We start from the raw sequence: 10,885 nt of genomic DNA on the forward strand, positions 1-10,885 counted from the left end.
CGAGGGTTTTTGCCAATCATATTGCGCAACTCTCAATGACGGGAGTGGTGGATTTATCTTTGCGAAATGGAAGCAAGCAAGTGCCTATAGTATAAATTGTTTTTGTGTGATCTTAGCCTAGTTGGTGTGGGTGTACTGAGGCGCTATTGTTTGCATGTTGGGTCCAACTCTCATAGTTTACATTCTCTTCACTTCTATAAAAATATGGCACGCTATTAACGCACTCTAAAAAAAACGAGTTGTTGTTCGAGGGATGTCTCCTGCTGCTTTCTTGCTAGTTACGTCGCCTCGTTAAACTCAATTGTTTCAGACCCGCTGGCAGACCACTCAAAGGGTAAGTACCCAGCCCAGGTGTGCTTCCCTTTGGCTGCTCCTTCATGCAATATAAGGCAACTGGATTCCAGTCCTTGGGCTCCCCCATCGGCTGCTCGGGTGAAGTTGAACACCGACGTATCTGTTTTGAATGGTGTAGCAGGTACACGTATGATTTTAAGAGACCATGAAGGCCGAATCATTTTTTGTTCATGCAGACATTTGTTTACTTGTGATGATGTGCTTGAGACGAAGGTCATGGGCATCCGGGAGGGCCTTTTGCTTGTGCTACAATGGAGCAATCTACCTATCAATGTTGAATCAGACAGTCTAGAAGCAGTGAAGATGATACAAAGTGCAGAAACAAATAAATCAAAATATGCCTTTATGATAAAGGAGATCAAAAATCTTTTGATCGAGCGTAATTCTTGTATTATTCATATTGTTCGTAGCAAAAATAATGCTACTCATTTCTTGGCAAATTTTGGACAATCACGATGCCGAACGGTTGTGTGGCTTGGATCCGGTCCGGAAGAACTCCTAGACATTGCAAGCGTGATTATAATTCTTGGGAGATTGAGTAATACAAGTTTTATCCCGCAAAAAAAAAGTGTACATATACATTTTTTAGGACAGATTATAGAGTGGGTAAAAATGCATTGTTAAGGTGCAAGCCACCATCTCTCTTCTTTTTAATTACCCCACCCCCAACGAGCTAAGTGCATATAGAAAATGAGAAGGCCATGTGTTGAATGTTATTGATATTGATTACCGTGTAATGATAGAGAAACATTTTTCTCTATTTTAAAGTGCACTGGACACTCTTTTCTGGATAAATTTTGGTGCCAACTCGTACACTTATTTGTTGACGGAGGTAGTAGACCAAATAAGGCTCAGAATGTCAACTTTTTTTGACAAATTTTAAAGTAGATAGTACTTGAACCTAGAAATAAAAGCTTTTAGTTCGTTCTAGTGGGCCCAATCATGTTCCTTACTTTGTGGGACCGTTTGTCAGCTGTAGCTTCACCCGCCAGCCTAGCAAGGCGCTGCCACTGCCAGCCAACCACGCTCGCACACCGCAGGTATCCAACCACATTGTCTTTGTGTTGCGTGCCCCGCCAAACCCCCGCAACTCTTTCCCCGATCCGGCGGCGACCACTACCTCGTCGCCAGCCCCAGCGCCACCGCCGCGCCATGGACCCGGAGGCGGTGCGGAGGACCCTCGAGCCCACCGCTTCCGCCGCGGACATCTCGGGCTCCACCCCTTACGACTCCTTCGTCATCAGCGGCGTCCGCCTCGAGGCCGCCGAGCACGGCCGCGTCCTCTGCTCCTTCGTCGTCACCCCCCGTATCGCCGTAAGCCACGCGCTCCCTCCCCGCCGAAACCTCGAGAGTTAGCTCCCTTACTCCTTCGGTTTCGACACGCTGACGTGACGGCGCGTGGTGTCTGGTTCGAATTGGGGATTGATTTGCAGAGCCCCCAAGGGTACCTTCTCAGCGGCGTCACGGCAACGCTCGCCGACCAGTTGGGCTCGGCCGTGTTCTTCTCCAGCGGGGTGGGCACGAGCGGGGTCTCCCTCGAGATCAGCGTGTCCTACGTCGACACGGCCGCCGTCGGGGTGAGACTACAATTTCTCTCTTCCATACTTAGGCTTCAGACATTGTTCCTGTTCGTCATCAACATATTTTAGTTTATGTTGGATGGAAATTTTTGTGATGAAACTATGATTCTGTCAAAGTTGACGTGCATTTCGTGCGAGAATTCTGCTCTGTGAATTTGCTGAAGCATTGGACTTGGGGAGTAATTGAGTCGCAATGTGGCTCCTACCTCTGCATGGTGTTTCTGTTCAGGAACGCTTCAGAGCGCATCTTAATTTTTATGTGAGGAATTCGATCGGCTGTCAGTAATTACACTATATCCTGCTGATAGGGGTGAAGCCAGCCAAAATTCTTTTATGTGGGCATCATATACTACATTGGTTCAACACTAATTACTTTTTGATAAGTAACTTACTATCATTTTTACGTAATGTTTGGGTCAGCTGACCCCAACACTATAGTGCAGTTTCAGTTGAAAGTCAAAATTAGACTGTTGTTCTGGAAGTTGCAATTGGGCACACTTGTCATGACTTGGTATTAGGAACATCTTATGAGTAGCTGAAGGTATCACTTAGGTGTCGACTGGGATCTCAGTGGTACCTCCACTGGTATCATGTGTACGACTAACCAGTTTGTGACAGTAACAAGTTGTTGGAAGATGACATGAGTGAACTGGGGTTAGTTGTGTCTACTTTGAACTTGGTGAAAGTTTTTTAAAATTCTTGTTTGCTGCCTCCTTTTCATAATTAGGATTTGACCTGGAGCATAAGCAGCAGAGTGTATTCAATTTGTTTGACAGAAGTTAGGAGGCTCTAAATACCTATTCTTCAGTTTTCCATAGTGGTGACAATAGCAATCTAATGGAGTGCCCTTTACATAGAGAGTAGTTAGGAAGCTTTTGTCTTTTTGAGATGATCTCATGCTATGGTGATACAGTTTCTGTTTTATCGGTGGGTTTTTTCCCATCTTAAATGTTGGTTATATTGCTCATTACTAATCACTACGTCCAATCTTTTTGTTTGATATTCCGATATGTCATAGAAAGAGGGTACTCCTAATTGTTTTCTTTTCTCATCTTCCAATAAACCCACTTTCCTTGTTTTGACACACCTTTTGAGCGGCGTTCCAATTGTATGCCAAAGTATATAATTTAATAAAAATAATTTCGAGATTGGCTTATTATTAAATTCTGTGCTCAAGTGTATATGCTTACTTTCAGTTCATAGGGTTTAATACCTAAGGGAAATGATGTGACATAGAATTGATTTGAAGTGCATGGCTGTTGTGGCTCGGGTGGATGCCTCCAAGTTGTTGATCGGAATTGGATGTGCCGGGCTGGTTGCCTGGAGATCCACTGTGTAATCCTTAGTTTGGTGATCTTCAGACAAAAACCTAGCACTGACTTCGGATGATGTCGGCGATGGTGGCGTCCTCGGACATCGTTGCCCACCTGGAGGCATCGTCGTGGAGCCCCTTCACCTCCCTTGTCATTTGAATCTCGAGTTCTCCAGGTGAAAACTCGACCTTCGGCTTTGGCTGAAGCGGACGTCGAGGGCGTGTGTTCTCCTTGTCGCTGGCTAGGCAGGTGTGCGGTCTCAGGGCCGGTGTGGAAGTCGGAGCTGTGGCTTCAGAGATTGCCTTCGCGATGCATGGCGACTGCGCTGGCAGTTTGGGTGGTAGAGACGTCGGTTCGTCGGGTGTGCGGCCTCAGGGCCGGTGTGGAAGCCGGAGTGGCGGCTCTGGAGATCGCCTTTGTGATGTAGGGTGTCTGCTTTGGCCGCTCGGGCAGCAGAGTCATTGGCTCGTCAGGTCTGCGGCCCCGGGGCCGGCAAGGTGCATTCGCTGAGGTGTATATGCCGGAGTGGAGACTCCGGGTCATGTTGTAGGGTATTGACTCCAGCTGGTTGGGGCGCAGAGTCGCCATCTCGTTTGGTGCGTGGCCTCAGGGCTGGCGTGGTGTTTCTTTCGTGTGTGTTGGTTTTCGTTCAGTTTTATTTTCTTCTTAATGAAATGACAGAGCTCCCGTCGGGTGCTCGGAAAAAAAAATTGTACTAGTATTTCTGTAGAATAAATAAACAGAGAGCATTGCAACTACTTCATTTTTTTGTACATGACACATTTGATCATATGTTTCCATAATATATTGCATACCTACATGTTCTAACATGATACACATTTATGGAGTTTTTTAAGATGCACAAGTACATAAACCCTAAACTCAATCACCCACCCTTGCATGCACATTTGCTTTTTCCCAAATACATTTTCATTGGTTAAATTTAACTTCAAACTTTGATTGCTTGCATATTCATAGCCTTCTAGAAAGGTGAAAGTTGGTATTCTGAAGAGTTAACGTCAGTGAACATGGGAGAATGACATCTCAGTTGGCAAGATAAAAGGACCAATACTTCTTACCTTCCAGTAATTTTTATACTATAGAAATTTAAATATGCATTAAGCAAAAAGATGGTTGAATTCAGTGCAATTGCATTTACACAACTAGGTGTTACTCCCTCCGTGCCATAATATAAGGTGTTATTACAACCGATATACTGACATATCGGTTGTAATACATCTTATATTATGGGACGGAGGGATTATTTATTTATTATTTCCTTTGATGGGTTATGTTCAGATTGGAGCTTGCTGGGTACAAAATGGTTCCTAGAATCAGTTTAGGATCAGAATTACTGTCATGTTGTCCAGATATTGCTCTGAAGAACCAAAACAGCCTTTTCAGGTTGCTTCGCTACAATTTTTTCACCCCAAAATGGCAGGGTTGGCCAATTTATTGCTACAGTAGTATGAGAAGGCTTGATTAATTTTGAACGTACCTTCGTCTTTTCTGTTATGCTATCTTTAGTAGTTATTTGACATGCTGTAAACTCTTTGATTAATTTTCCAGGAAGAAATAGAGGTTGAGGCAAAGCTATTGCGTGCTGGAAAATCAGTCGGTGTTGTCTCTGTTGATTTCAGGAAGAAAAGGAGCGGCAAATTGATGGCTCAGGCGCGTCATACAAAGTACCTTGCTGTTTCTAGCAGATTGTGAGGATTCCCTTCAGTTGTAAGATAAAAACATGGTTCTGTCCAGCTCTTCGCTGCCCTTTATCGATAGACAACAATAGCAACACCATGTAGTGCTACATTGTTTAAGAAAGTCTGGTTATGTCTATCCGAAATTCTGTAACTCATATTGCTCTGCTCATTTCATTTTCGCTTTTCAACCTTTGTCAGATAATATCTTCGAAAGAGCACAGTGCCTGTTTGGACTTTGGAACGCAGGAACTGCACAGAAAACGGCGTAAGTCCTCTGAATTTCATGCCAAATTCCAGCCAGCATTCCAAACAAGGCCCTTAGAAATACGGGGAAGCTGGAAAGTAGCACTTGTAAAATCCTATCGTATTGATGCTTAGAGCATCTCCAGCCATTCGCCTCCTCGTTGTACGAGTCCATCGCCGTCAGACAAACCGCCGAACACCTGGCGGGCGTGGTAGGCGCGCAGCCGCTGGTATCCTCGCCTGCGTGGCCGGAGCACCGGAAAACTCGCCCAAGGAGCGGGATGGAGGATGCCGCGGCAAAACCTCTCTTTCTAGTGGGGAAATGGCCTTCCTAGCGGCGATGGGCAGGTGGGCGTCGCCGGGATCGGCACGGCGGGGGGAGGGGGGGGGGGGGTGCGCGCGGGGGGCGAATCTGGACGTGAAAAATTCGTTTTTCACCTGACAGTGGTGGCCCATGCGGTGTTTTTCCTTCCGCCGGAGCCCCCAAGCGCCCCTAGTGCGCTGGGTTCGGCCTGGAATCGCCGGGCCAAAAAAGGGCCGAATCGGCGGAATTCGGCGTCCTGGGGCCGACTGGTTTTTTTTTTTCGGCGTTGGCATAAAAATCTAGTCCTGGGGGGCTGTTGGGGGTGCGAGTGGAGATGCTCTTAAATCTTCAACTGATGGATTACTGTAGTCTGCCCTCATCTTGAGGGAGATAGATTCCCCCCTCATTCATTATTGTATAATTCGCGTGGTGACTAAAAGATGAGTGCGCTTTCCTCGTTATTCTTAACTGTCTGAGATAGTTGGTGAGAAGAGGCCCAGCTACCATCATGCTCGCGTATGTGTGCACAAGCTATTAAGTCCTTGTGTGCTGTCCCTGACCCTGAGTGCCTCCAGTCCTCTTAGACTAGCCACAATGAGTAGTAACATAGAGTAGTAATATAGGTATGTTACTAGTCTATGTTACTACCTTTATAGTGGGGAGTAACATATGTGTGGTAACATGCAACACTTCATTTATTAGGCTATAGACACATCTTGCCTTGATATGTCTGATGTTACTCATACTACTAGTAACTAGCTATATTACCACTCTTCTCTCTTTCTTCATTTATTGCATGCCACATCATCTATTTTATCTAGATATGTATGATGTTACTACCTATGTTACTCCCACTGTGGATAGTCTTAACTGCTGGTCGATTTCAGTAGGGATGCAAAACAAAACAAAAATTGGACAGATTGGTAGAATAGAATGCTCAACAACTGATGTTCCTTCTCCCTGCTCTCATTAGGCTGTGATGTACGTAGTAGCTAGGCAGAGTAGTTGCTAACAGGACAAAACGTCACTTATGAATGTCCATTCTTGCATTCGGCACCGCATGCATTATGAATTTGTACGATTTTGTCATTTCCAAAGTGCCAAACCCCGGTGCAGCTCGCTCCCACCCATGTCACGGCATTATAAGTTTGCGCCCCCCCCCCCCCCCCCCCCCCCCCCCCCAAAAAAAAGGTCATAAGATTAAATCCTTGCTTACTGCTCCCTCTGCAAACTAACTTAACATAAGACGTTTTTTGTCACTGTCATCTAGTCTACTACACCTGTTGGTTCACAGCTCTGCGAATAAGTTTCGATGCAAATTGAGTTGGCGACACACAGCTGGCTTGGACTAGTAGATGGCATGTATTATGAGGAAGGAGATGACTACTGTTCTACTAGTAATGAGGTAGTACTAGACGGTTGGGCGTCGCTGTCCCACTTTTGGCCTTTAGTGCGAGCCAAATCCGCTGTCCCTATGTGAGCCGAGCGAGCGAGCCACCCACACAAAACACGCACGCGTCCTCCATTTTCCCCACTGAAAACAGCGCAAGCTTTTTACCCCACGAACGCACACAAATTGATAGGTGGCCCAGGAAAATGTCGTGCGCCTTTCTGTCTTCAGACCCAACCATATTTTTTAGACGAAAAATGAGCCCCGATCGCCCCTTTTCCAGTTCATAGGAACGAAGTAAAAATGATCGGCATACAGAATCTGGGCAGCTAAGCTTCCACTGTCTGGAAAGCAACCTCCACATTGATCATTACATTGTGTCACTGGGGTCTGGGGCGACCACTTAGCTGCTTCCAACGATTACATCATTGAGTAGTCATGACACGATATCTCTTGAGTCATCACCAATGGATAGAAGAGAATTTCCGTTGGTCTTGATTTTCTATATGTTTATTATATTTGACAGTACTACTCGTAGTAAACAACGAGGAAGATGCAAGAAAATGGGGTGATATATAACCGAGTTTCTTTGTTCAGATGAACTCTAATTACACTTACGCCACTCATGAACAATTAATAACTCATACTAGTATAATTTACCACAAGATCGTGATTCATGACAGGACACATCTCCTGGCTTAGTGACAAGTGGGTAAATACAAAAGAATCTCCACGGACCTTGACTTTCTATATATTTTACAGAAACAAAAGGAGTAGCTAGGAACGATGATGATGCAAAACAATGGAGTGATATATGCTGAATTCCTCTATATCCGATGGACTCTAGTTACACCCATCATGAACGCTTAATCAACTCATGTCCGTCTAGTATAACTTAACTTACTCGGCATTTGCATCACAGGGATGCCTCGGGCGATTGTGCATGCTGTACGTGTGCTGTGTGCATGTACGCATCACTCTGCTGCCTTGGCCTAGCGGCGCCGATGCGCGGCGGAGACGGCCGTCTTCTCGACGACGAAGAGCCTCTTGAAGATCCTCATGAGCAGCACCCAGCTGCCGCTCCGGCGGTAGTACTGCCCCGTCCCGCCGGCCCTCGACGACGCCCGCAGCATCGGTGCGCACCCGCGCCCGCGCTCCCCCGCCTCCGACTCCGTGTCCGACAGCTCGTCCAGCCCGCACGCCGCCGCCGTCTTCTTCGGGCAAGAACCGGCGCGCCGCAGCGCCTCCAGCTCCTCGTTGAAGTTCTCCCACAGCATGTCCATCTTGTCCTCGCCGTCCGCGCTGGCAGCGCGCACGACCGCCCCTTCATCCGCTTCTCCTCCCCTCTCCCCCTTGGACCGTCGTCCGGCGGCCGAGTCCGACGACGCGGGCTGTTGCTCTTCCATGCCGTCGACGGCTCGGCGGCTCACCACGGCCACCACCGGTGTAACGGCGACGCCGTCGCCGGGAAACCAGAGCGGCGAGGAGGCGAAGTGGGGGAAGGGGAGAAGGCGGTGGTGGTGATGTAGGAACAGTGGCTCCGCATGCTCTGCCGCGGCGGCCGTTGTAGGGAAGGTGAAGTCGTCCATCACTGGCCGCGGTCTCTCTATAGATAATCAGCACCTACCTCGCTGTTGCTGCTCGTCTGCCTGGCTGTTGGGACAAGGATATGAAGCGAATCCGGTTGGCTCGTGCCACTGCTAGCTCTCTGCCGGTGGTACTTGCTACGAGTGCTCCAGAGCTGGAGTACTATTTTACTAGTCGCCAGGTCAATATATACATACTTGCGACCGAGCGAATTCTGTTGTATCGTGAATTTGGAGGCATAAACAGGACATGCGCTCGTGTTATGGACGTTACAGCATCTACACCCGGTGTCAGAAAACCGTGATCCAGCCACCCCTCTGGTACCGACGTTACGCTTTCAGACTGACCGACACTCCTCATGTTCAGAGGTGAATATGAGGAGGCTGACCCACCCCAACCCCACATATGTTGTAGTCTGACCCACCTTGATCCCACATATGTTGCAGTCTGACCCACCTTGACCTCACATATGTTCGTTCATATCCGCATCTCTGAGCAAGCTCTAGCTACCTCACTTCACTCTGCTCCTAAACTCCTGGCCAGTGATCTCCAGTCTTCTCCTGCATGACGGGCAATGTATCAGACTCTAAGATTTTTCGATACATCAACTGGGACCTTTGTCCCATGTAGGGACGAGGAGGAGATGACTGTCCGTGTGGCTCTCCGCCGCTCCTGAGAGGGCTGTGTCAGGCCGCAATCCGAGTTGATCCGGTGGGAATCCATTGCGCCCACACAAATGACGCTTGGATCCGCGGTGGCTCGAGGCACGTGATCGCGGCCTCGCCGGGTGTAAAGACCATCGACTGGCGGCGCAACCCCAGTGTGGCACCTCCTCCCCGCGACGTCGGGCTCCGATTCAAAGGTCAACGTCGGCATGCCTTACGGCCTAGCCAATGCGAAGGACCGGCGTGCCCGTCATGCGAGGTAGAGGGCGTGGGAAGCCACAGAGCCGGAGTCACACACCGCCATGGATAGGAAAGAGGAAGCCCTCCGAGCCTGCATCATCGAGAAGCAACAAAGGAGGACGGCGCGCGCCCTCGAAAGGGAGCAAAGTCGGGCGATCCGTGCCATGGCCGGACTACTCCCAAAAAGGAGAAGGAGGAAGCCAGCGACAGATTGGAGAGCTCTGTTGGTGAGAAGATCCGGTTGGATCCATACTGTGTCTTCGACTGCTACTTTCGCGACAACGACGACAAGGGCAAGGGCAACTGTGAGTAAACATTTCACATAGCTCTAGTTTGTACAACATGCCAATTTCCGATTGTCCGATGACATGTATGATGAAGTAGGAGCATGCCAATTTTTGGTAGCCCGATGACATGCATGATGAAGTAGCCATATGCTATGTGTGGAATTGAGATGTAGTACGTGGAGTTTAGTTTGCATTGCATGATATTGTATGGATTTGAGAATTTGCTAATCAGGTACTCGGTTATCCACATGGACATTTCAGAGGTCATCGGTCACTGTCCACGGAGGTGGGTCCGTGGGCGTTTATGAAGGAAATATGCCCTAGAGGCAATAATAAAGTTGTTATTTTATATTTTCTTATTCATGATAAATGTTTATTATTCATGCTATAATTGTATTGATCGGAAACCTAAATACATGTGTGAATACATAGACAAACACTATGTCCCTAGTGAGCCTCTACTTGACTAGCTCGTTGATCAAAGATGATTAAGGTTTCCTAACCATGGACATGAGTTGTCATTTGATAACGGGATCACATTGTTAGGAGAATGATGTGATGGACAAGACCCATCCGTTAGCTTAACATTATGATCGTTTAGTTTTATTGCTATTGCTTTCTTCATGTCAAATACATATTCCTTCGACTATGAGATTATGCAACTCCCGGATACCAGAGGAATGCCTTGTGTGCTATCAAACGTCACAACGTAACTGGGTGATTATAAAGATGCTCTACAGGTATTTCCGAAGGTGTTTGTTGAGTTGGCATAGATCGAGATTAGGATTTGTCACTCCGAGTATCGAAGAGGTATCTCTGGGCCTTCTCGGTAATACACATCATAAGCTTGCAAGCAAACGACTAAGGAGTTAGTCACGAGGTGATGTATTAAGGAATGAGTAAAGAGACTTGCCGGTAACGATATTGCACTAGGTATGAAGATACCGACGATCGAATCTCGGGCAAGTAACGTACCGATAGACAAAAGGAATTACGTATGTTGTCATAACGGTTCGACCGATAAAGATCTTCGTAGAATATGTTGGAGCCAATATGGGCATCCAGGTTCCGCTATTGATTATTGACCGGAGAGGTGTCTCGGTCGTGTCTACATAGTTCTCGAACTCGCAGGGTCCGCACACTTAACGTTCGATGACGATATTGTATTATATCATTTATATGAGTTATGTGATTTGGTAACCGAATGTTGTTCGGAGTCCCG

General features: G+C 47.4%; 2 protein-coding genes across 2 annotated transcripts; one reads left to right on the forward strand and one right to left on the reverse strand.

The window, feature by feature from the left end:
• The first annotated feature begins 1,379 nt into the window (after positions 1 to 1,379).
• On the forward strand, positions 1,380 to 5,135 carry LOC109750730 (uncharacterized). The gene is made up of 3 exons (XM_020309680.4): positions 1,380 to 1,668; positions 1,788 to 1,931; positions 4,817 to 5,135. The coding sequence occupies exons 1-3, from the start codon at positions 1,507 to 1,509 to the stop codon at positions 4,958 to 4,960; spliced, it is 450 nt and encodes a 149-aa protein (XP_020165269.1). The 5' UTR covers positions 1,380 to 1,506; the 3' UTR covers positions 4,961 to 5,135.
• Positions 5,136 to 7,517: 2,382 nt separating this feature from the next.
• On the reverse strand, positions 7,518 to 9,109 carry LOC109750735 (uncharacterized). Its single transcript, XM_020309685.4, has one exon. It carries the CDS (start codon positions 8,471 to 8,473, stop codon positions 7,877 to 7,879), a length of 597 nt encoding a protein of 198 aa, XP_020165274.1. The 5' UTR covers positions 8,474 to 9,109; the 3' UTR covers positions 7,518 to 7,876.
• Positions 9,110 to 10,885: the final 1,776 nt, after the last annotated feature.

This window comes from Aegilops tauschii, chromosome 2, assembly GCF_002575655.3.
Source record: "Aegilops tauschii subsp. strangulata cultivar AL8/78 chromosome 2, Aet v6.0, whole genome shotgun sequence".
NCBI lineage: Eukaryota > Viridiplantae > Streptophyta > Magnoliopsida > Poales > Poaceae > Aegilops > Aegilops tauschii.

What these genes read in the sequence shown, in the direction of transcription:
- LOC109750730 (XM_020309680.4), top strand. Translation starts at nt 1,507, where the DNA reads ATGGACCCGGAGGCGGTGCGGAGGACCCTCGAGCCCACCGCTTCCGCC. An exon ending in TCGTCACCCCCCGTATCGCC is followed by an intron (nt 1,669 to 1,787) that starts GTAAGCCACGCG and finishes ATTGATTTGCAG; the next exon opens with AGCCCCCAAGGGTACCTTCT. An exon ending in TCGACACGGCCGCCGTCGGG is followed by an intron (nt 1,932 to 4,816) that starts GTGAGACTACAA and finishes TTAATTTTCCAG; the next exon opens with GAAGAAATAGAGGTTGAGGC.
- LOC109750735 (XM_020309685.4), bottom strand. Translation starts at nt 8,473, where the DNA reads ATGGACGACTTCACCTTCCCTACAACGGCCGCCGCGGCAGAGCATGCG.